A 26,328-nucleotide genomic window follows, 5' to 3' on the forward strand; every position below is an offset into this window, starting at 1 on the left:
GGAGGGGAGGGATATCACAGATGAGCGGCTGAGGACGTTTATCTGTGTGGGAAACCGCGACGGTTGGCTTGGCTTGCACACACGCATTCCTCCCTGAACCTTAACTGTATATGTCATGATACGTTTCGGTCGTTGTCGTTGACCCCCCCCCCCTTCCCACACACATTTGACAATGTCTACGCAGTATACACAGTATAGGTTCCTTCATACCATGCCGTTTTGCAATATGGTATGAAGATTAAAAAAAATACGTAAAATAGGGTAATTCAAGAGACTCCCTAGATATGAAGGGAGCTTAGGGGGCTGGGTGGGGGGGGGGGATGACTCTGCAGGAACCTGCCTAAATGAAAAGCTTAAGCCAGTAATAGCTAGCCATTACATTATTTTTGTCACACTGCACCATTATAGGAGGGGATGATTATAAGTTGGCTCCTTGGCTATAATGGCTTGGTTGAGGAAGCCAGACTGCAGGACTCCCACGGCTTGTGTTATGCAGACCGCCGCCCGACCGTCCCCCCGGCATGCTTGAGGGACTCTGCATCTCATGAAAGGTATGCTCGGCATGTGATAGATCGCTAGGAAATGGCTGGGGGTAAATCCGCTGGCCCGACACCCAGCAGGAAACATGGAAGCCCACCCCCTTCCGTCTATTAAAATGCCCAGCTGGTATTAGTGCCGTCAAAATGGTAAATCGTTCATCACCGCGGCCACGAGTGCATGGAACCTTCTGAAGGACCCATGTCAAACTGTGTGCCGTGACGACTGCACCGGGATGACCATGGAAAGCAAGAGTCCTACGGAGACACCAACAGTTTCAGTGGGGGGAGAACTAAGGTTATACGCCGGGAAATCTCTGAACGTCGTTTGAAGCCGTGAGAACAGGCGTCGAGGGGAAAAGCCCTTGCCTCATTGGGTCTGAAGGTGTGCCAATATCCACACAGCGAGAACATCTGGCAGAGCACACCCTCCCTTGGATCTGATGGCGGGAGACAGCAGCGCTGCCATTTTAAATCAGCCCGACAGCTGAGACTGGTGCTGACTGACAACACCAAGGACATGGGCTGCTCTGCTAAACAGCAGGCAGCCTTTGAAGCAGCGCGTGCGTGCGTGCGTGTGTGGGAATAGAGAAAAGAAAGAAAGGCAAAAGGAGGGCTGATTTGAGCTTAACATCTTCAGAGGTAGAGGACGAGCAGAGAAAAAGAGGCATCCAGGACGTATACATCTGTGCACCAGAGTCTGCATAAGGCAACAGCTGCTGTGGCCACTGCAAGCCACCGTTACCTGTGGTTTAACTTTAAAAAAAAAAAAGCCCTGCAATTTCAAAAGATTAATTGGCTGCAATAACATTTGGTCGTATGGCACCTTCAGTCAATGCATCAGACTGACTGCCTTAATGTCTTATGTAATTGGCCTTTATATCCAAGGTTTTTTTTCCTCCCCAAAGAATGTAATTCTTTTATCGAACTTGTGTGTCCGCGTTACGTCCCAAAGCTCTTAAAGAGGAGAGGCCGGCATTTGTGCCGAATCGGTTCATGTATTCATTTCATGATTGCCTCCCAGGTAGGGCGTAATTCCCTGCATCGCTGTATAATAAGATATTAGGAGAATATTAAAAAGCAAAAACCTTGGATCGGACGTGGGACGATAACACCACTTTGTCTGTTTACCGCACTTTCATGAAAAGCGATTAATAATCAGATGCTACATTTGAATTAATAAAAAGCTTAAGGTTAGTTTGCCAATTTTGGATTGAATAATGAAACAATGTTAGCTTCAGGCTTTACCAAAATACGCAAGTTGCTATATTATAAAAGAATGCCTTGTTGGCTGATCTCATAAGATCCGCCCCAGCAACTAAACAGGGCAAGTAACAACTAACCATTTCCTCACTCTGTTTTGGTTCTATATTTATACTAGAGCTGTCAAGCGATTAAAATATTTAATCGTGATTAATCGCATTAATGTCATAGTTAACTCTAATTAATCACGATTAATCGCAAATTCTTTTTCTATGCTAAATATCCCTTGATTTTTTTGTCCCATAATTCTTCTCATTTTAATTCTCTTATCAACATGGTGAAGTGCATCGGCTTGCCTTGTGCAAATGATTTTCTATTGATAACAACATTGGCATTACACTGATCAAAACAGGACGATACAAAAAAAGAGCCTATAGTGCAATTAAACGACTGCTTTGAACAAATGTCATTTGAACATAGCAGTCAGGCTACTGCTTCTTTGTTTTGAGCCAAAGAAAAAAAAAAAATATATATTTTTTTTTTTTTATAAAATATTTGCGTTATTCGCGCGATAAAAAATTTAACGCCGTTAAATTTGGTTTGCGTTAACGCCGTTAATAACGCGTTTAACTGACAGCTCTAATTTATACTGAATAATATATTTGGTTCCTTCCGAAACAAATGCTTTTGAGCAATGGTTAGAATGCAAGACATCCAAGAGTCATTAGGGCCGGTGGGAGTTTACGTCACAGGCTACAAAATAAGACCACGGTCACACAAACATCCTTAAATGTCAGCCGCGTGGTCTTCACAGGTTTGGTCCTGGTATTGGTTATTAAGGAAGGATTTGGTCTGGAAAACAGTGAGGCAGTCATCCAATTTTCTACACTGCAGAATCTGAGTCATACCAGCATTGGATATTCTGTGATACACAATACCCATCCAATTTAAATCCATCAAAAAGAACAGCAGTTTAGGATCATTCTAACGCAAATATCGTTTTTCATCATCGTTTCTTGAACTGAGATACAGCACACGTTTGTGCCGTTGTGCAGACCAATTTCTGGAGTTTTCCTTCGGACATCCAAGCCACTCAAGGTTTTGCATTTGTGATTTCTGTTAATGTTGCAGCTCCTCTCGTCTTTGCTTGGTATTGGAGCCACATGGAAACCTGGATCAGTGTCTTCCTAAAAAACAAATATCACCACCTAAGGCTTCAATGTCACCAGAAAATAAGGCACTACCGTGTCCACCCCTGATACATGTGGACAGGTTGAAAGCCTTTGCTTTGATAATCACCCCACGGGTCTTGAAATGCTTTGGTTAAGAACAGACGTCGAGTATTGACGGCAGAGGAGGGGGATGAGTGAGCATGGTGGCGGCATTGCCGGTGTGTGTTGCCTCCTGTTTGGGACTGGCATCGACAGCCACTTAAAATCAAATCGTCCACTGAGCTTAATTGGACATTCCTCTCCGGTGAGGATTTCTCTCTGTCAACAGCAAACCATTGAAAGGAGAGGGATGTGCATTGAATATATCTATATAAATATATATATAGACAAATACACAAGGAAATTTTCCGCTTCTACGCTCCTCAACATCCTTAACTTAATAAACAAACATGACCCACATGCATTTCTCCTTCCCTCCAACCGGCTTTCCTCCTGGTTGCTTTGGTTGAGCTTAATTTGGGAAGACATGAAAAGAACGCGCCTTATTCGATATTGACAAACTACACAACCAACCAACATGGCGGCGTAATCCGTGGCTGGCTGCAGGGCAATACCAAGGAACCTTCGGGGGCAACAGGACTCAACCACAGATGTTTCCCCACTTGGAGGGGTGGTGCCACTGCCACTTTAAGTCCATAAACCCCTGATCTTAGCCTCGGCTGCGGATGGGCGAGCCAATCAGTGGCGTGTGGCAATCAGATGACCTTGGCCAGATCTGTACAGATCAGCAAACGCTGTGGCTGATATCCGTGTAATTGCGGCTTGGCCCCGATACAAACCTTTTATTCGCTCATGAGGAAGAGCCTACGCAGGAACAAAACGGGCCTGTTTATCCCCCTTTCCCTCTCTGGTCCAACGTGTTCAAATCTTAAACAAGCCAGAATTATCATGCTGGACATCCGCTTTCTCAGAGGGCTTTTATCTCCTCTTTATTCCTGCCAAAGCGGATGCCAGATGCGATACCAGCCACGGTATTATTTCCAATGTGATACAATTCCTTTTTTGCACATGGAAACACAAAGAGGAAGGAGCCAGTGCCTTAAGAGACACACATTTGGCCAATGTTCTGCAAAAATGCAGTCCAGAAAGAGCTGTAATGAATTTGAGACCAGCCGAGGCACAATGATTCTGTTGCTGCACCGGCTTAAGTATAAATACTGACCCAGAGTGTGGGATTCCTTGCCATGCCGCAAGTCATTTCACTGCAAAATGGCTAAATGCTAAATAAAAAAAGGACAAAATGGAGTCCTGCAAGGAAAAGTTTCGGTGGATGTGCTAATGCCAGTAATCAATAACCATCAGGACAGGGGGTGTGTAGCATGAATGAGAAGTTGGCTGCCGGAGGGAGGCCATTTTAAAATGCATTGCTTGGAAATGCGTAACGCTAGACAAGGCAACTGCTGACGCTCTGTTGTGCCCTGTACAATGACGTTGCACAACATCTTGAGCTCCTGAACAATTGAATCCCCCATGCTGTTTAACGGGCCTATTAGAAAGGGAAAAAAGGTAGACAGGAAAGCCTTGAAAAACAATCCCAATGAAACCCCCAGCCAACCGGACTCCAGCGGAAAGAGGGAGGAAGATGAGGGGCGGCAGTGAGGGAGGGAGATGACGGCGGGGGCGGACCCTTACCTTCCCCGTGACAGCCGACCAGACCTTGAGCGTGTTGTCGTCAGAGCCGCTGACGATACGGTTGCCGCAGAACTGGAGGCATGTGATGACGTGGTCGTCGTGACCCTTCAGCACCTTGGGGTGGGGAGAGGGGAGAGGAATGAGGGGGAGGTCGGGGGCGGGGGGGGAGACAGAAGACGGTTATTAATGGGAGGTTAACCGACTCAACGTCCACACGGCTGAGGACACGGGAGGCAGGTGGTGCTGTATGCGGGCGGTGTACACTTTCATGCATGACACACACAGCTGTGTAGACACACAGCTTTTATAAAGTTTTCTGTGTGAACATTTTGGGGCAGAAAGTGGGCCAGGGAACTGCTAACTCAGCAAACCCCAGAGCACGTTGTACATGCAGTTGGGTTTAAAAGAAGTACAGTAAGTACACCTATATCACCATTTGTCAGAACTACATAATTTCACCATGAACTGATTAAAGAGTTCACCCTCCCATGCCTTATTGGAAGGTGAACCATATAGCTGCATGATGTGCATGGCTTCGTGGTTTTCCTTTGACCGGCCCCTAGATTGAAGTATTCTGCAGGTACTAAAAGAAGACGAATGGAATCGTCCTGTGCACAAGTATGAATTCAATATAAGAAATGTATAGCTTATGTTTTATATAAAATGCAATACTTCTAGCACATATTGAAAGGCAAGGTCTTTCTCTCATTCAATTCATTTCATTTAGTCACTTGCCCTGCACAGGGATGAGATTCAGCGCACACAGGAGATGGATGACGACAAGGAATCCAATAGAAACTAATGAAAGGAAGAGCCTACCTTGGGTGATTTCAGGTCCCCTCTCCTCCAGTTGGTGTCTATCCTGTGTTGCCTGATGTAGGCACTCTTCCACGGACTGTGGGTGAAGCCGGGCTTTGCCGCCTTCCTCTTCTTGAGCAGCAAGGGTTCATCGATCCCTGTGGGAATTGAGGAGAAGATAAGATCAGAAGAACGCAGAAGGAACGCTTATTCAATCCCCTGAATGAAAGCACTGTTTTGCACTTTATGTTTCTATAGGTGTGAACCGGCAAGGACTTCGTATCACGCACCCTCCTCTCGACACTTTTCCCTCCACAGCAGGTTGTCCTCGGCCAGGATGCGCCAGTAGCGACACGTCTGGGCTGCTTGGAGGAGGTCCTTTGGCTCCAGAAATGACAGCACATACAAGGCCAGCTGGAAGAGAGACAAGAGAGGATGCCCTATGTGTTATTAAAGAGCTTACGGTGTGGAATGAGGTGAGACACCGTTGCATAGTGAATAGCTGAAACACAAACAGATATAGAAATTCACCTAAAACTAGATGAATTTGTTTTCCCATGGACCAAAATGGGCTCTCACTTCTCTCATTTCCGTGCAAAGAATATTATTGAAGCTATATATAAACCTCCATCACGCTTTCCAATCCACTCACAACTCCGACTTGAAGTTGCCCACAAATTCAGTTTCAATGAACTGGAAAAAAGGAAGATTAGACTTCCCCCTCACATGGCACGTTGAACCCACTCTGGCTTATACAGTCCCGAGGGGATGGCTCTGGGGAGGGCAGTAGTGTCGACACCATTTCAGGTCAATGTTACCGACTTCCATATTACACCTAACCCACCACCATGATCCCATAGCTGATCAACTAGGAGGTGGGCTGTATTTAAAGCCGGAAGGTGATGTTGCAGCAGCCCGAAAGCCAATGCAATCTCAGTGTAGTCACTGACTGTTTTTATGCAGAAAAACAAACCAGCAATAACCCACCCATTAAAGATTGTTCATTACACCTTTAAGTGCGGCAGCGTTTGACAGAGTGTTCTGCGATGGGGAAAAATCAGACAACTTAAAAGGGTTCTCAAGGAGAGCGTATGGGTGAAGGGAAGATGTAGCGGAGTGGACGGGCCGAATGGGGGTCAGGCGGAGGTTGATGTGATAAGTGGGGTTTGAAGTGGTGGCAAGGGACGGGGAAATAAGAAAGAAAGAGAGCGAGAGAGAGTTCTCACCTCTTTGGGCAGCAGGGAGATGAAGTCTCGCTGAAACTGTGGTTCGATCACTTGCATCATGTGCTTGACTTGCGTGGGCTCACAGCTGTCGATCAACTCATCCAGCGCCAGTAGCTTCTCCGGGCCACTCCAGCTCTGGAACACACAGCAACGACGGTCACACATCAGGAAACATCACGTGGAACATAAGGGGCTTATCGTTCCTACAGTTTTGCAGAGAATTGTGGGTAATGGAGTCACACCAACTAAAGCAAAAAGTTGGACGTCGGCGAGAGTGGGCAATGGAGGACCGCCAATACTTCGCACACCTAAGCCTACTAACTAGATTTCACAGTGGCCTAGCATGCCTAGGATGGCTTTTAGACAGCGAGCTTGCTTATCCGGCCTCTCCCGCTGTAGAGCGGTGAGATCCCAGAGTAATCTTTGTCGACGAGGTAGAACGGAAAATGTGGCACATGCAAACCACCTGTAATCTGGCAGTTGAAAGCTGCAGCGAGAGGCGCTGGCTCTGCAGATAATTACGGGGGGTTCAAAGGGATCCTTGCTCGCGACCGTGACGGGCTGCCTAGCCGGGAGCCTCTGCTGATGGTGTGCCTCACCGCTAACACAACCGAGAGCTCAGGCGCTGGCTTACAGCGCGAGCGTCTGAATCAGGGCATGGCAATTTACACACGTGTGATAAGCGCATCTTCTCACACGAGTAATTACCACTCACCTACACATAGATCAGCAGGGTGCTTCCAAACACCGTTTTGCTTGATGGAAGTCACATCACAGAATGTTACGGTGTGTGGCTCTTGATATTGAAAATACTCCAGACCAATTAGACGACAGAGCAGTGCAAACAAAGGAGACCCACCACCTGCTTAATTTAATTTTTTTTCCAAGTCCAAATCAACTAAATTGCATTAGGACTTTTGGGTTTTCCCATGCGTGGTGTAGGATTCCAATTAAATCACGCCCCCACAAACAAGTCTTAGTTGGACAGAAATTACCAAAACATTTCTCCTAGCCGTGCTGGTTCAGGCGTTTAGTTATTGCAGGCTGAATGGCCCACAGGCCTGGACTAGACTGGGGAATGTATAGAATGTAAGCTGCCTGCGGACAAATTGATTAAATTAAATTCGTATTTTTCACAGGTTAGGCTTCACAACATAGGTGCCACACACACACACACACACACACACACACACACACACACACACACACATGCTTTTAAATGGAAAGGAAAAAAACCTAAACAAAGAACAGAGTATGTTAAGTTGCCCAGTTAAAACAATAAGCAGATTTTATAGGATCATAAAACACACTCAAAGTCCTTTGCGGAGGAACACTCACTGGGAACCGTGCTTTTACTGTGAAAAGGTTAGGCTTATTTCTTTTCCATGCTACAGTGATTCATGGTAATATGGGTGGGCGGGTGAGGGGGGGTTAGAAAAACAAGAGAGTAATTACCTGTACAACTAAGCAAAATTGATTAGGAAAAAAAATCTGCTTTTAGATTAGATTTCTTTGGCGAGGGCTTATCAAATCACATGGGAAAAGTGAAAGACCAAGTATCGCTGGACTCCTCTGCATTTGCATACATACACCGACTTCTCTCGCAATATTCACCTGAAATGTCCGGAGCCATTCTTGGAGACCCGTGGGTGGCTGGATGGAGGTGATTCGCCGTCTCTGTGTCCCCTGACCGTTGGCTGTTCTGATGTGGCCAAACGTGGTGGGCGTGGCCGGGCATGGGACTATCCCCGTTGGGCTGCAAGACGTAGGGAGGAAGGGAGTGTTGACCTACTGAAGAGTTCACATGCAATACTACACATTGGGAAGAGTGTCTAAGTTTAGATGGATGGGAAGAAATTCAGTCTAGAAATATCACTTTGAAGTCACTTCAGAACTGAAATCCACTTTGGCACAAGCAAAAGGAAGATTGACGCATTGCATGACATAAGGTGCTATGGGAAAAGTTCAAGATTGAGTTAAGGAAAAAATAATTCCACATCATGTGCATTGAACTACTATACAGTGGAATATTCTCCATCCCCCCCCCCCCCCCCCCCCCCTTACCCAGAGACATCAAAGTGTGTCCCTTAGCTAGGTTTCCCATTTTAGACCCCCACCCCCCCCCTGATAAAAACTAGCTGGACCTTGAGGGCAACATCGGACTTCAAAGGGCACCCCTGTGCCCGTATGTAGGCAGTTAACAGAACTCAACCAGAGGAATACCTCAACCCTTCGGGTATTGGGCAAAAGGAAAATGGAGAGCTGGAGACCTTGTCAAATGGATTTCATTTGTTGTAAGGGAAAATAGGCGAGAAGCGGGCCAATCAAACGCACCTGAGAAGAACCACTGCTCAGATAGAAAAAACTGAGATTTCTCTTATACATCTTCAAAACATCAGGCCATATACAGGAGTCGAATCAGGACGGGAAAGTCAAATGAATGTTGTTGCTACTACAGTTACACCACTTTGATATACTCGTCCCCTCACAGGCATGTTTACATGTATAAAGTATTCAGAGCCTTTAAGCGCATCACATTATAGTGGTTGACGTGTCACCCCGGTGCAGTATGCGAGGCCCAGCGCAATTGGTGGCTGGTCTTCTTACCTTGGATACTCTGTGCCTTTGCAGGGTTTTTTACCAGAAGGGAAAGATCGGACCTCGGGGCCATGATCCAACTTCCTCTTCATCTATTTGCCAAGGAGAGAAAGAGCGAGAGAAGAGAGGGGGGAAACAAACATGATCAGTGACCGCGCCACATCATTGACATCACACTCCTATTCAATGGCCTCCTTCGAAAAAGCTAATAGAAACATACCGAAGTGCGGGATGCCAGAAAGAACTTATGTGAATACAAGAGACTTGGCGGGTGGTATATAAATCACAGAATGCTCCATTCTCTGCCTCCTGATTATTTCATCTCAGAAAATGTGTTTTTTTCTTTTTCAACACGGAACTGAGATTACCTTTCTGATTTCACAGTTCCGCTAACCCTAACCCGATACTCCGTCCCAGACGTCATCTCACTGATTTACAATGGCCAGACTCTCAGCAAACACCATCCCAAGACGTGCATTCAATGAGAATAGGGACCGAAACACACTGATTATTTTTTCAAAGAGTTTGAAGGAGTGCATCTCTTCTAAAACAACACCTTCCATAATTGACAAAAGCAAGGATTTGAATGCAAGACTTTCCATAATGTTTCTTTAGGGCTCTTTCGGTCATTGGTGAAGACGTACAAGCAAATGTGGCTTGTTGACCCAGATGAGGGTCTGGCCACCTTCCATGCTGGAGGCCAGTTGTACTAAAAAAGTCAATATAAGTGAACACAGAGACACCAAAGACTAGAAATGTGGACACAAGCTGGGCTTCAAACATAAGCTTTTGCACTGCAGGAACCATTTAGTATCACAGGCTGGCCTATTCATGCTGGGGTAACACGCCAAGTTTGGTTGGACGGTTAACCAAAAAACAACCTTATTTATATTAGCTTCCCTTTGTTTGAAACAAAAAAAAACATAAAATACGCAGCACACATTGAATATAGCAATTTGTGGAGGAGTAAGGATGATGGAAGTGGTCATCCAGAAAACCAGAGTGCTAACGTCATATTTCCTCTTCCTGGAATGCCCTACAAGAGCAGCCTACACAGGCTATTGAAACAACTGAGGTTCAGCCAATCTGTCTCTCCGTTTCTCAACAAGGGCATTGTTGTAGTGCAAACAGTGGAAATAATGCGTTCATTTCTATATACATCAAATCAGAAGATGGCGAGTGTCCATCAAAACAGAATGTGGGCCGGTCTGCATTCATTTAAAGATTATTAAAAAGCAAGTTGAATAAATACACGGGCTGCTGAACTGTGTTTTGGGGTCAGCCCGACTGGCCCAAATTATTTTCTTTGGCTACCGTATAACGCTTTAACCCCAATCCCCTTTGAAATGAGGAACACATCCACAAGCCCTTTAGCTCAGTTTTATTTGGCTTTATTAATAGTTCCACAGTGTTTCAGTACTTCGTGTTCACTGCTTTTGGTTTGCTGTAGATTTTGGTTTTGGGCTGAATAACCATGGACACACGTTATTTTGATAGTCATCATTATCTTAAAAGAAGAGGGGCCCTGAAAGGCATTAATTCAAGCAGATGTAACCAATCAATGTGATTCAAAATGTTTAACATCGACAAACCACCAGTGAGAAAAACACTAGTGTAATGTGCTACTGTGATATTACTCTAACGCAGTTACACATACACAGCTATTAAGCCTCTAAACAGGAACGAGAGCAGGCGGCAGACAGGAGACGTGGGCAGCGTGTCGACCTGTAGCACAGGTTTAGCAGGACCTGTAGAGGTTTGATTTCCGCATGCCATTTGACTAGTACACTCAACGCCAACAAACCAAACAAGAGAAGGAATGCTACAGTCGGAAGTTCACCGGAGGGCACCGTCACGACAACGCCTACTCAGAACAATAAAAGGCATGCCCCAGAGCCGGAGTGATACGGTGATGAGATTTATTTTTTGGTCAAACCCTTCCGCACCACCCACCCGTAAACAAACACTGAGTAAGGAAACCGTAACAACCAATTAAGATTGGAGCCAGGGCTGTTGTGCCTGTGGGCTGGGAAGGACATCCCAGGACCGGGTGAATGAATGGCCAGTACGAGAGGGGAGATTGATGCAGGCACACGTCTTAGGATAATGATGCTTTCAATTCACCAACTGACTCATTTACAAATAACCACCGACCATTTCAGTGGCAGCACTCGTTACAGACGAAGGGTCATTCAAAAGTGTGTTTCATTCAGCGTGTTATTAAGCATACAGGGATGGGGGCGGGGGTGGAGATCGAACAACTGTACATTGTACAAGATTGGGAAGATGTTATCGATAGGGAATGATCTATTTAAGGAGCGGAAGATCTGTGTGTATACTGCGCTCACTCCCTCCCCAAAAAAGGACAAACCTAGTCGAAAGGGTGGAAAGAGAAGCTGTAACCGATTGAAAAAATAAACATTAAGAGGTCTTCCCGAGGCACTTCAATGACGGCTAGATTAAGTAACTGCAGAATAAATGCTGCTATACTGTATTGGTCAAAACAAAATGCACTGGGAACATACATTTTCACCTCCTATGGATTCCAATATTTAATTTTTCATCGGCATTTGAGCTGATGAATAGAACATTGCTATAGTAAGCTTAACATTATCCCCGACAGACGGTTGCTTCAGGTTGAGATTGTACAACTAGAGACATGGGAGGGGCAGGTAACTTGCACGCTAAAAGGGATTCTCAGTTTCGAGGATTATACTGTATTTTCGCATCATAGAGGACAAAACCATGCATTAGGTTGCCCGTTTTAAGACAATGTCACTGAATTATCCCTCAAAACGTTTCTAAATATAGGAGCTAAAGCCCTTGCAGATCTTAAACCAAGGATTTTATTTTAGATTTCTATAATAATTCCTACAATACACCCCAACGCAACGTTTGAACATATTATACTCCACCAGTGTGACACAGTGACCCATAATCTATGCCTAAAGCCTGGGGCAAGTCCACAATGTCAGGAATAATACTCCACTAACACCCCACTCACATCATACTTGCACCTTGGCAGCAGTTTGGCCAGAAAATTATAGAATTTGCATTATCCTGTAGCTTAATGTTGCTACAGAAATTAATGAAAGAACCAAATGCATCGTCTGGCCGTAACGGTAATATCCGAGTCTGAATACAACCGTTGCCTTTTTAAGGCATTCGTGGGCAAACTGTTATGCCAATGGGAGGAGGACCACTATCAGCTATAGGATGTAGCCCCCAGTGGCAGAGCACATAGGTTGGAGGCAACGAGAAAATCCGATTCTAAAACATTGTGCAATAAACCCAACCATTAGAAGGGACAGACCAATTCATAACTACAAAAAAGTTATATTTTGCCAAAAGTGCAAAGGTTCCATAAACGAATAGTCCAATTTGAATCCGAAAGAACCTGGTAATGCACCACTACAATTCAATTATTTAACATAATCCCATAGGCACCGCAATTCGTTTTATTTTATTTAAAAGAAAAACACTAGGAAAGGAATGCCAATTTGCAGTCTGCAGAGCGCATAGCGTAGTTTCTGTCCAAACTAATAGGAATAACTAACTCAGCATTTCTGCCGGTGGTAAGCTACACGGGTTCTCATCCTCTGCAGTGGTCATTGAAAAGGGAGACGCGCAGTGAAAGCAGACGCGTTAATAAACATCGAAAGTAGACGACCGCGCCAATCAAATATTCTTGATGCGGCACGTCAAAATCGCAGAGAACACTGCACGTCGACAGCAGTAGGAAAGTCAAGCTACTCACTTTATAGAAAATCATCTTTAAAGTGCCGTAGAACCCCATCGTGGTGCTTCGCGTTGGTTTCCCCCTTTCAGTGAAAAATGCTCAAGTCCAAATATCTACGCGTGGCGGGGAGATTGCTGTGACAGTTCGATGGCAGCGTTGTACTCTCGGGTAAATCCGACACTATCTCTGGTGTGAACATGCTCAGGCACAGCACCGCACTGCCATGTGTTGTAGTAGGCTCCTGCGCGGGGAGCTCCTCCGTGTCGACCCCGAAACCAGCTCGGATAGGAAAGAAACGACGCAACGCTCGTAGAAGCATACGCCACCGGTAGCCCCCACAGGAGTGCACAACAGTAAGAGGACAGAGATGGGGAGAAGGTAAAGGCAGTGGCACTCGCGATAGAGCTAGAGAGAGAGAGAGAGGGAGGGAGGAAAAGGGGGAGGAGGAGAGCCGCGTCAGAGCGCAGAGGAACCGTGCCCTCTTCTGCGACCACACGACGGCTCTTACACGGGGATCGGATTACATCCTCCCCGATGAAAAGGAGAATATGGTGCAGTCCAAGATTCAATAGCATGCGAGGAGTATCGATTCTTTTAGGTTGAGAGGGAGCCGTACGGCGTGTGTATGACGCAGACGTATTAGCCCAGCACAAATATTTACAACAGACAGACTGCACTTGTCGCGGAACCCCAAACAACCCATCCCTACCCTCTGCGCCCCGTCTTCCCTGCCACATCACTGATGCCAATCTCTACCAACTACAATTTATGCGCCTTCTACGTCTTTGGCGATAGTTGCAGCAGGGCACCACATTGCCATGTTCGAGCAAGGGTTACAAAATGTATATTGCCAAGATACAAATTTTTATTTCACAGCTGATATTTATGTGAACAAACTTTTGACTGATATTTCACGTCAAAATGGCCAACGTCTTACTTCAAATTGATTGACACATGACAGATCCTGTCTTGACAAACACAAATGGGCATTTTTTACTTATTAGAAGTTAGGTCTTGCACAAGTCTGCAAAGTATAATGCTCTGTTTACAATTTACAATCCAATTTGGTTAGCACAGAATCAGCCACTCCAAGCCTGCACCGGTAATTATTCAAAAATCTACAAAGGGGCGGAAAAAACAGAATGTTTTGGAATGAGGAGATAACACTTCAGGGAAAAGAGTTAGTCAAATTGATTGCAACCCGGAAAGGACTAGTGTGGGTGAAAACAAATGAAAATTTTTGCGAAATTTAAAATAACATTATAAAGCCAAGGGGTTTTACTGCACTTAATGCATAAAAGAAAGCCGATACAACTTCAGGGCAAATATGAAAGTGTATCAAAAGGAATATGGTCAATATAGTCATTAAATCGTATAAAAAATATTTGATATACACATTACAGGTTTAAGGACCAGCAGGATGTTGCCTTATGAGGAAATTGTACCCTCACTGTAAGCTAGCTAGTTTATAGCTGCCTTTGTTGAGTAAAAACAAAAAAAAGTACACAAAGAGGGGTGGCTGGGAGGGGATCAGGGATCTCTGGCAGACAGGGCGTTAGGGCCTTTTGTGTGTATGTGTGTGTGTGTGTGTTTGAGGTGGCCCGCGTGAGAAAAAAGCCCCTTTGGTTCCTCTCCACTGGCCCAACCTTTACACAGCACATTGGAATGCTCGGCATGCGAGGGGGGCTGCACTGTGGCCTCTGAATGGTCTGCAATCTCCCTTTTGTACATCCCTTCTGCCACTCCGTAAAGCACCGACGACGGGCCTCCCCTCTGGCACTGACCACCCTGCTTACCGAGACCTCTCTGGTCACAGAGAGGGAAGACCCACCAAGCAGATGTTCATCAGGCCCGGCTCCTATCTTCTTGTTATAATCAGTAAACTCTGCCGTGCAAACTATTTGGGCTGTACCAGACGTTGGCTGCGTTTCAGGGAAAATAACTGGGAGGCAAAATGCAAATGATGCATCGTTTTGACTTTTGTGCATAAATAGTATGCAGATTGTGGGAATTTCTTGTCTTTTTTTTTTATATACACGCCAGCAGAACAAACATGACCTTGGATGTGTGAAGTCTTAATCACAGATCCTTAGAGCTATGTCGCAAATACAAGAGGAAGTGCATCAAAGGATTCAATGCTTCTTAAGAGGGGATGGATGTGTGCTTTACAATTTAAAAGCAATAAATGCAGGTGCATGCATGCGTGTGTGCGTGGGGGGGGGGGGGGGGGGTCCCCTCTCCTGGTAAATGTTAATATGTAATAGGCTAAACTTGGAAGGAAGATTTTTTTCTTGGGCACTGATGCACCCCTAAAGAGAACTATGTCATTGTGCGATGTCCTAGCTGTGACAAAACAGGAGAATGGTGGCTGTCGGGGTCAAGGATTAGGGGATTGGGGGTCTGGCATCAATGGATTTGTGCGCAACGGTGCAAGTCACATCCAGATTGGACAGACGACACGCAATGCGATGAAGAGGGATGGAATGATGCTTGTGGGGGAGGGGGGGTTGGGAGATAGGGAATCATGGATCAGGGTATTTTGCCAAGCATAACCACAGTGTCATCTGCATGGGGTTTGGTTTAACAGCCTACTCAACGCGACTCAAGTAGCAGGGTTTTGATGGGGTTGGGGAGGAAATTAAATCAAGGGTCAAGGGCTTGGCGTCTCCCATATGCCATCAATTAGCAGGGATAGGAAATAAATGACAAATTCAAAATTCAACTTTTGAATTTGCCGGAGCTCATTTTGCAAACTGAATTTCCAATTGATGGTTAATCAATTGAAAACGAATTAAACCATGATTCAATTTATTTGCAAAGGACCACCAACGGCTCAGAGTTGGCGGTCCAGCAACACACAAACACAAGGCCAAATCCCACTGGGTAATAATGGTGGAACTTACTGGCACAGAAAATAACTGACATAAATATAAGGTTGTAATTCTTGTTAACACAGCCGGATTTCAGGGAGGCTGGAACACAGCAGAGGCTACATATTTACTTTGGGAACCAATAAAACAAAAAGGGAATTGGATAAACACATACAAATGATCGCCTTCATTTATTTCACAGTTGGCAAAACTGAAACCAAATCATCTTTAAATCATCTTCTAGGAAACAAAACAAAAAAATCCATTCCCCACCAGAGATTAAGCGGCGGATTGAGTCTAAAAGAAAACAAATATTGATAAAAAAAATCATTTTACAATTGTGCCACTGCGTTAAATTCAGAAGATACCAAGTGACTAATGACCTAATGGTCTAATTAATTGAGATTAGCTGGTTTAATATTTCTAGTTGTGTCTTTTTTTTCCAATTTATTGGGAATATGTGATTTGTCTTTTGGCTCAACGACAATTATGTAACGCCCTGCCATATGGTTTGGTTTCTTGCCGATTTCTTGCCAACGGCGCTGAATTCAAACTGTGGTGGACACAGATTTCAACTACCGTCGTAATGGAAGGCTTACCGATAAGACAGGTTGATGCTGCAACAACACTAGGTTTGTTTCCCAAATATCTTAAAAATTAAAGGTTGTGATCCGAAAAACTATCAACGTAGCTTTAAGTAGTGCACAGCATTTTATATTGAGCATGCAACAAGAGTCCTAATGTTTGCAACGTCAAGTGGAAATCATGGTTGCAAGCTCTAGTTTTCCGATCAAAGAATTATTGATGGGAAACACCAATTCTTCAATGGCAAGAATTTCACATGTAGCATTGCTATTTCCCTTCCAATCCTTCAAAAGCTTTTCTTATGCCGAATTTGGTGCTCCTATTGGGAGTGGTTTCTCATCAACTATTTAGATGGCTCATATATGTCCTTGATGTTGATCATTCAGAATGATGCATTCATCTAGACAAAAGCCAGGTAAATGCCCATGGGTACACTCAGGTTTTGACCTGAAATATTGCAAATGCTTATTTTAAAACCATAACATTTTCAGTTTTCAGAAGGGAAGGAAAAATGATTTAAATGGATGCAGGTATAAATTGACCGGGCATTTAAAGAAATTGCGAGGGAACTTGGCAGAGGAATAATGCAAGATAGAGATGAATGACAGCATCCAATGAATTACTAATCATTCCTGGAGGCAGTGGACAGTATAGAATAGAAATGAAAATAGAAATCCAAACAGCTAGTCTCCTACCTAGGTTTCCGTTTGTGAAGAAAAGTTATATTTTAGCCTAAAAATATCCCCTAATCATATGCCATTCTCCCAAACGACAATGCCCATAGTGCACTTTCATTCAGAACGCAATCGAGATGTTTTTGGAGGAACTGAGTTGGTTTATTTCTGTAGCGAAACAATGTGGCCCAATGTGGTGGCCACTATCCATCGCATAGGATGACACCTCTAATTTCCCTGTGCCCAAACAAAAAAAGAGCTATAAAAGCTTAAAATAAATAAACATAAAAAGGCAAGTGGACAAAGAGCTGCAGAGAGCAGAGCTGTCCCAACTCCAGCTGTAAAATAAACAGAAGCTGATGGGTTTCAAGAGGCTGCAAAACAATACACAATAACTCACTGGAGAGAGAGTGAGGCCCACAGGAGCAATCTAAGAGTTGAGCACGAGTCATTGTTTTCAGTCTTCTGGGGATGAATCATATTGACAGTTGAGAACCGACAACGGGAACGTGATCAGTGTTTCGGATCTTTAAAGTTCATACGTGACTGTAATCCTTTATTCGCTCAGCTGGGTGGGGAAAATGGTCGGCATTCAACACTAGGTGAGTCGGCAATGGATGGTCTTTTCCCATTGTTATTATATATATGTAAAGAAGGTACAATTGATTGAGGCTCGGGGGACAACTGATCGGGGCTTTGAAAGGCCAGGCTGCTCGTTCCCCAAGAGCAGATCAGTTATCTCAGTTGGAAAAAAACACTTTAAAGCCTGACTGAGTGCAATCACCTCCTACGTAGCTGACTGCACACAGTGAGAGAGAGCCATGAATAATAATACACAAATTTTGAAATAATATAAATAAGAAGACGGGGCATGAGAGGATGTGGTGATGTTTAATACGTCCCAACAGAGTTTGAGTGATGCAATGCACCAGCAATAAAAATTATGCCTACTCTATAGTGGACATCGAGTCACACGAAATGCAGTGATAGTTTTTGTGTATATGTGTGCAAGTCTGCGTGTGTACAAGAGAGCTGTCAGAACTGAAGACCTGCACGTTTGAAGTTTCTGTGACCCAGGCATGGACACTCTTTTCGTCATTGGATCATGTTTTCTACTTGACTTTGTGTCAGGGACCTACGCACTAGACAGAGCATACTCTCCCTTTTATATGCCTTCCATTGAAACCGGTTACAGATACATGGCCCCTCAAGTTAACCTACACTATTATCAGCATTAATATTTTAATGTTGACTCGTGAATTTCATGAACTACTAACCAATTTACCTAAAACCAATCAAGGGGTGATATTAATTCAAAAGCGAATTTTAAAAACCAATAGCTGAAAAGGCTTTTTGTTGTCGTGTTGACATTGACATTTGCAGGGCTTTGTAGTTTAAAGAAAAGCGGCTTACTGTTCACGAGATCAAGGGAACCACATGCTGCTGAAGTTATAAAACAGATCATAGCGAGGGTCAGGCTGGTGGTCTTCTGGGAACTGTGCTAACAGTGCTAGGTTTGATGGCCAGGGTCAAGGGTCATAACTGTTTCATTTCAGAAGGGTGGGGGTGCGCTCTGTGGAACATTAAAGCTAATCTATTTGCCTTCTGCCTGCACCTCTAACGCTTCAACACCTTATATAAACTGTCAAACACTTGGGACAGATAGAATTTGTTCTCTTCCACTAGGCCCTTGTTAATTTTCGACCCTGAATGTCATCTCATCAAATTCAGCAGTGTCAGATCACCAGGAACCCTTTTAATGTTGGGCAGGGCTGATGTTTGAAGCCCTGATGTGTACATGGAATGATTGATAGGGATCAGGGTGAATAGGACAGTGTGTGGTATTTTAATAGCTACACACCAGGATTCAGACTGCTATACTGCATGCTCAAAGCCTCTGTGTGGTCTGCGTGTGATCAAGTTATGTAAAGGGAATCTTTTGCCAGTCTTCTATCACACAATCATTATGTACCCGGGTCAGCACAAGGCAAATGCCTTTCGTTTCTTTTGACACATTAGTCCGAGCAAGAAACTGTACCGCAGCCTTTAAAAGCATGTCTGACAGATGACAATGTCGAAAGGAAAAGCTTCATGAGACTAATGCAGGGAGGCTATTCGAGCTTTCTTTGTTGACTCCAAAATGTTTCCTTACTGGTTACCCTCTAAGTAACAGGGTGGGTGCAGCTTCAAAGAATACACTGCTTGAATAATTTAAAAACACAACCTGCAAGCCATTACTGAAATAGGAAGTTTGAGTGTACATAAAGTAGAAGGGCAAAACATCTTCAAAATCGCTGTCCAATAGGAACCCTGCCATTGTAAAAGATACCCTTCTGTTTGTCTTCTATTAAACAAACCGTCTACTTTCCAAATACTTGTACACATTTGAGACAAATGTGTCTCGAAAATGCCTTAAAATGATGGCCCAAGCTTTACTAGGCACCATTCAACATATAAACGGTTGAAACAGTTGCAAACAAACATTTTTCCTGATCTCAACCAACCAGCACTTCGGTTCCCTATATAAATCTCCCACCCTGAATTGGCATTTGAAAGAGCCGGCTACCCACAGTCCTCTAAAAATAAAGCATTTAGGCTTTGTAATGATACTCCGTGTCACAGGGCATTCACTCGACACGGGGAGGCATGGCCACTGCTGAGATGCAGTCTGTGTTGTGTTCTTTACTCCTCTTGTTGTGTAGAGGGGATGGCTCGCTCTGCCACAGTGTTGTCCATTTTAGACATTGTTTATGGCGCATGCCATCAAATCAATTTCAAGAACTGCATTGTGACCTTGGTCGGGTGATAGATTTGACCTCTATTAGTTTGCAGAAAACAATTTAAAGGGTCATAAAAGTCATGCTCTGGGATGTAAACTGGGTGTTAACCTTGGAGGCTATACAGTGGAGTGCCAGTCTTGGACTTCAGACAGTGAAGAGATCCTATCGACTGGTAAAAAAATAATGACAGAAACATGTAATATGGGGACAGTGGAGTCAGGATGTTCAGTATGCAGCTTATTTTCTACGAGGAACTTTGATATAAAAAACAGTCATTCATGTTTTTGGTTCAGTGGAACAAAAGACAAAACCCAACACAGCCAGATATTTGGATACTGTTAAGTCCTTTCCGGGGGTGGAGAATAATGAGCAAAATGATGCATTAACCTTTCCAACAATGTTGAGGTAGGCCATCTATTAGAGCTTTTGTGCGAAGAGCATCTAATGTAAAAGTGCACTCGACACTTCATCTTTACCAAAGACACGCGTTGTAAAATGAGCATTTGAGTCTTGAGGAAGTTCCCAGAAAATAAGACTTTCCCCTGCTTTCCCGAGGAAGTGTGAATGCCCAATTTTCTTTTTATAAACAAAAAGATAAAGTTGAGGGAAGGAATCCTCTAATAGGGCGCTGACCAAATTCTCACCAAGCATCTTGGCTTGTTCCCTTCCACTCATCGCTTTTCTTCCTGGGGCATGAGCCCTGCTGGGGTTACACAGACACTGAGGCGTTGACAAGTCTTATTGCCCTAGACACACAAGCGATGGGCCCCATACACCGCTGCATAATCTAGATTACTCCACCTGTCTAATGACACTAAATGGGTTCACAAATGGCTCGAGTGGTATCTAAGCGTCCTTTCAATTTGACGCTTTTGAGGTGGAAAAATAAATGCATTGTCTAAAGATGCCTTGTCAATATTGTTGACAGCTTAATTGTACAAACTTCAGGCGACAAAAAAAGACTGGGCTGGCCGGTCCCAAGTCACTCATGACCCCCATCCTCCCCGAGATGACCTTATCGTGGTGACAATAGACCATGTGCCTAATGGGTTGAACCCCACCTCCCATCTGGGGAGTTTCAAGCCTGTGAGGTGATTCGGGAAGAGAGGCCTTTTATTTTTTTTCCTGCATCCCTGGGTCTCCAACTCATCGCATCCTCTACACAGGACAGCTGTATGGTAATGAGTGCTTGAGGCTGGGGACAGGCCATAGTCACGACGACTGTTTGGCATCTATCGAACAAGGGCCTCCTTTCTCTGTGGCTGGAAACGCATGAACTTGGCTGATTAACTGTTCAGGAAACAGATGACGACAACCTAACTTCCAAAGCAAGCAACAAGCTTATTTTTCTAAAAGGGATTTCATGGCCGCAAACCTCTGCCAACTTGGTTGAACAATCGCAGGAATTAAAGCGGATGCTGTCGTTTTAACAGAATACTACACATGATCGTCTTCTGCCTGGTTTATAACAAAAAGGTAACTAATTAAGTGTTCTTGAGGATTAATCCAGGGCCACGAGCTCCTTGAGATGTCTCATTTATCCAAAAAAAGACAAAAAGGAGAAATTGTGGGAGGAAGGATTTGGGAAAAATCAAGGCCATGCAGTGCGAAATATTCAAGCTTGCGTAACATTAAATCAGCACGGGCTAGACTTTTTAATGCCAGGCCAGCGGCAGGTTTAATCCTGATGCGACTATGATGAAGGACAGGCGAGGGAGGGGCTGGCAGTGGGAGACCCTGTTGCTAGCCTCCCTCCATCGGTAAACTGTTGCCTGGTAACAAAGATTGTTCTTGCTGGCCTCCAGGCTGCAAAACATTGCCTCTGGCTTTATCTGGGGATGAGACTCTTGTTTGCCATTAGAGTGAACCAATCCTGGCAACGACGGCGAGGCCTGCCCCCCGATGCTGAAATCTGCAGAGCACGTTGACGAACACGTCTAGATTGGAGAGCATTTTATGTTGTTTTACAACGCAAATATAATAATTCAGCAGAACTGGACATCACCAGCATTTGAACAAATGTATATTTTCCTCTCAATAGCACACCAAATAAATATATAAAATACCATGCCTAACAAGCAGAAATACAATGAAAGACCCACATGAGTATTTGTATGCACCAAAAGGGCCTGACATTCACATCACAGCTCTTATAATAAGAAAAGTACATCTGGGCAGCGCACCAACGGCCTGGAAATTAGGGCTGGAACCTTAACGCTTGCTGTTGTGCCCCCTGCTGTAATGGCCCAGCCATCTGTCTCTTATTCAGCCTGTGATGATGTAGCTTAATTGATATGCAGGGGAGACGTGCATACAACAGTGGGCTGGCTTCCAAGCCTTCAGTCAGCCTGAAGTGGACACATCACCTGCTTTCTGTGTATTGTGCTCGCAGACATACGCCATGCATCAGCACCAAGAAATGCCAGATCACATTACAAAACAGTTACTGTATGTAGAGGCAATACGGAGTGGATTAGAGGCTAGATTTACAATGTTATTTGTAATGCTTAGAAAGGTTGGCTTCACTTCATTCCACAAACCGAAAATAGATTCATTGAGGGTGAAACGTTAAGGGTTCCCCTTAAAAAGCATAACCACAGCAAACCACCATTTTACGGCACTGAAGTATTAATAGAATAACTAAAAATCATTGGGCACCAGATCAAAAAGTATGGCCTCCATCCATAAAATATTATATAAATATTAATTGTGGCAATTAAGTCACGACAAGCGACGTGGCATACATTCTTAGGTCATCTGATACTATGCAAAGTGCAAAGTCGATACGGAATAGAAAGTAAATAAGTAGCACTTGACTTTAAAGTTTAAAGCCAACGATGCATTGAATCAATGGTACTGAAAATGTCTGGGAAGAAAAGATCCACTACTTAGATTTCAAGATTAAATTACAAATATTGAAAAAATTAAACAAAGCATCTTCGTCCACACTTTCATGCAACAAATTCCACACAGAAGTCCTACCTATTAATTACCCTCTTTAAGCCACTTTTAACACTACTTAAATGGCCCATTACAGATGTTCACATACCCTCCAGTCGTCCAAAGTACATTTCATACAAATGACTATGCTCCACTGTACAACTTAGTCTATATGTAAAGTTCTTTCCCCGTCATAAATAAAGTGCACGATTCATTTCAACAAGATACCTCCAAATATAGAGCAAGTTAGCAGAATTCAAAGTGAAACTAAACTTTAGGGACTTGTAAACATAAATCAAATATAAGAAGACTTTATTCAACTTCCTGAAAAAATATTGCACTCTGTCCAGTGACTGGCCAGATGACTGGGAGCTGATTTGGCTCCAGTACAACTGGCCATAAGCAAAAAGAGGCAGCAGCACAATCTGGCCACAATGCTCTGAATAAACCCTGGGATCCCAGTCTCCCACGGTCATCACAAATTAAAGAGGCTGTTTGGGCAACATCAGCACTACACAGCAGTCTACAGAGGTGGCAGGGAGGGTATCCTCCTAAGGCCCAGAGAACATCTTAAGAGGACGCAAATGGGCTACACAAAAGAGCATCTGGTGACCATGTCTTACACGACTTCTTCATCCCCTACTGGTTTTGGCCCTCGGTAGAGCCATAAAAACCTCATTAAAATTTAACAGTTCAATAATAGATTCTCTATAAGAGCAAGCGTCAATCTTCTGGTTGGCTACTCTCTGGTAAGTTCAACATTTCGCATTGTTTTCAAAAGTAAAGAGTATTTATGTTGACAGGTAGTCTTAATCATGATGGGGCTATCTGAAGCACCTTCCAATATAATGAGTGTAAACACTCACCATATTGCATTGGTGGCAGTCAGTGGGAATCAAACCTGTATCCCTGGCAGTGTTGATGGTGATGTAATGCTCTAGCAGTGGAGCTAGACTTGACCAATGGAGTTCAATTGGGTGCATCCAAAAAATTGTTGTGAAAGGAAAATTCGAGCACATCAATTACTTGCTGGATGAAACCTCTGAAGACGTATAATAAGTTGAAATTACTTTCCTTTGGGACGGCTGCTCCTATAAAATTGAGCTAATGATACGCAATAGGGAGAGGGAAATGGCAACAACCAGGCTGCCAAGCTAATTCCATCTGAGTCCTGTCACATTGGCTCATGTTGCTAGGACATAAGGCTGGGGAATCTAATGTAGCTATGGAATCAGGCTCATTGTCATCCATCACTTACAGCTAACACAATACAACTTCTTCACACACCAATACTTGGTTCAGAGAATGACTCATGTCTGACCAGTAGCACTGCAACCGGCACCGCAAAGACTACTGATGCGGAATCGCATTTTATCATCCGATAGTTTTTTCCTATTAATTTCTAAAGAACTTCAACCCGTTAACACAAATGTATTATTTTACTAAGGCAAAAAGCAAACCCACGGAATCACGTTGGCTTTCGGTTCATCGGCCCGAGTCCGACCGTTACAGCAGGGCTTTGATAGTTTCAGCAGACGCACGCTTCCATAGTATGAGACTAGGCCCACTTCCCATATCACATTATATATAACATTAGGCAACGTTTTTATGATATTGTACGGCAGGACTGGGAATCATCTTCCAAAGAGAAATCAAACAAGCGCCATTGTGGGGGATGGATCACTCTAAAAGGAAAAACATTGCAACCCGTTCTATTCATGTCTATAAAATGACTAACCCTTTATTAGTAGGCAGAGCTTTTTGTCTCTAAGGGCCTCATTTAAACATTGCAATAGCTACTAAATATGTTGATTAGTAAAAATCCTTCTCAAATAATTATCTTTTGAGGCTTGCCATAATCTTATTTGTAGGGAAGCAAAAGAGTAGTGGGAGCACCACCATGGAAAACATTCCTGAAAACAATATACAGCACACGCTCACTATAACAATGATCGCAACGGGGTCAATGGCTTAAAAGTACCACAAAGTAAGGGTGGGTCATCATTATAGGAATGATCCTCCTTCCTAGAACTCCTTGGTTTGATTCTCAGTGTTCGAAATCGAGCTGAAACCGGGAGTTGACTTAGACTTTAATGAATCCCATTCATCCATATTAAAAGTAAAAGGAATTGATCACTTTTTTAAGCTGTTTTAAGGGGTTCTGGGGATTGCTAATCAAAATGCAGGCTCACTAGGGAATGGCATCAGTGTAAACATTAAGTTCTAGGAGACAAACAAATAAGGTTAAGTTGCCTGGGTGTTCAGTAAGCGGCGATGGGTGAAGTTAACGCTTTAGACTTCTAGGTAACCTAATACGAAATATAATATACAATCCCAATCCAATGTCATTAAACCATTTATATACTTGTTAAATGTGCTGGCGTTAGGGTTAATGGGTTGGAAGTCAAGGCTGTGTCATGAAATATGACGCATAGAATGCGATGCCACCTAGCTTTGATCACAAGCACTGTGATTAAAAAATAGTAAGAATTATTGTACAAACAATTAATCATTGAAAGGCAGTTTGTGTGAGGCCAAGACTTGGCTCAGCTACCTCATCATTAACCACCTCAAAAGATAAATACAAGCGCTCTGCGTCTCTATTGACTAAGGATGTCAACAGTTAACAGTTAATCAGCTAACATTTCTGACCGTTTACACATCTCGGTCTATAGGTTTAATTTGCATATACACGGCGGCCAAAAATGTAAGCACCCTAAACGAAGCTCTGTGTGGGATCATTTCCTCCACAAAGGAAACAAAGTCCAATGTTAATGCGTCTGTTACTCTGCAGTTTAGTAGTAGTACTAGCAAATATGCTGTACCACATTAAGAACAAGCACCCGGATGCCTTGTCCGAGGATGGCTCGCAGCCAAAGATCACGTCGCTGCTAGCCGGGGGGAGAAAGAGTAATGTAAAACTGACATCCCTACTTTTGACAATATCCATTCCTATACAGTATAGTTAGGGTTGGATTCAGGAGATTTCGATCTGTTTAAGCAGTTTATCAAACACGAGTCAACAATGTTACACCAGTGCCCAGAGAAAAGCAGTACCTCAACAGTTGGCCCAACTTTCATGACTAAAAGGCAGGCAAGGACCTACTGACCTATCGTTAGAGAAGACAATAGAAGCCAGCAGAGAGCCCCTAGTACAGGCTACAGCCAGAAAGGGGACAGAGTAAAAGGTGGCTTTTGAACCAACGTTGTCATTGAAAGTTCACACCACTATGTTCCACCCGAGTACAACTCTCCTCTGGGGCGTCGTGCTATGCAAAGCCGCCATTGTTGGCGGTCGTACTGCCTACCCCTCAAAGGTGACCCAAAAACCTACACCTGTGCATGCACATCGAAGGATATAGGAGTCTTTAGTATATAGTCTTTCAAATATTTATATCCATCAAGTCAAATAGCAGAGGCTTTTATCAAAATACTACGTATGTAAAGTAGTAAAAGGACAACAAGACTGCCAAACATCAACTGCATAGTGCAAGTGTCTCGTCTAGAGATAAGCC

At 43.8% G+C, this 26,328-nt stretch overlaps 1 protein-coding gene across 4 annotated transcripts in view; it reads right to left on the reverse strand.

Annotated features, from left to right (window-relative positions):
* Window positions 1-26,328, reverse strand: part of fbxw7 (F-box and WD repeat domain containing 7) — an 86,132-nt gene that overhangs the window by 10,058 nt on the left and 49,746 nt on the right. For 3 of the 4 annotated variants that reach the window (XM_030350489.1, XM_030350492.1, XM_030350490.1), the window contains 6 exons: window positions 9,235-9,317; window positions 8,242-8,383; window positions 6,628-6,762; window positions 5,692-5,815; window positions 5,423-5,559; window positions 4,604-4,717 (listed from right to left, as the gene is read on the reverse strand). In XM_030350489.1, the coding sequence (XP_030206349.1) occupies window positions 4,604-4,717; window positions 5,423-5,559; window positions 5,692-5,815; window positions 6,628-6,762; window positions 8,242-8,383; window positions 9,235-9,317 (735 nt within the window). Of the gene's footprint in view, window positions 1-4,603; window positions 4,718-5,422; window positions 5,560-5,691; window positions 5,816-6,627; window positions 6,763-8,241; window positions 8,384-9,234; window positions 9,318-12,982; window positions 13,356-26,328 lie in introns of those variants that run through there. The other variant, XM_030350491.1, reaches the window with a different exon arrangement.

Source organism: Gadus morhua, chromosome 3 (genome assembly GCF_902167405.1).
Source record: "Gadus morhua chromosome 3, gadMor3.0, whole genome shotgun sequence".
Classification (NCBI taxonomy): domain Eukaryota; kingdom Metazoa; phylum Chordata; class Actinopteri; order Gadiformes; family Gadidae; genus Gadus; species Gadus morhua.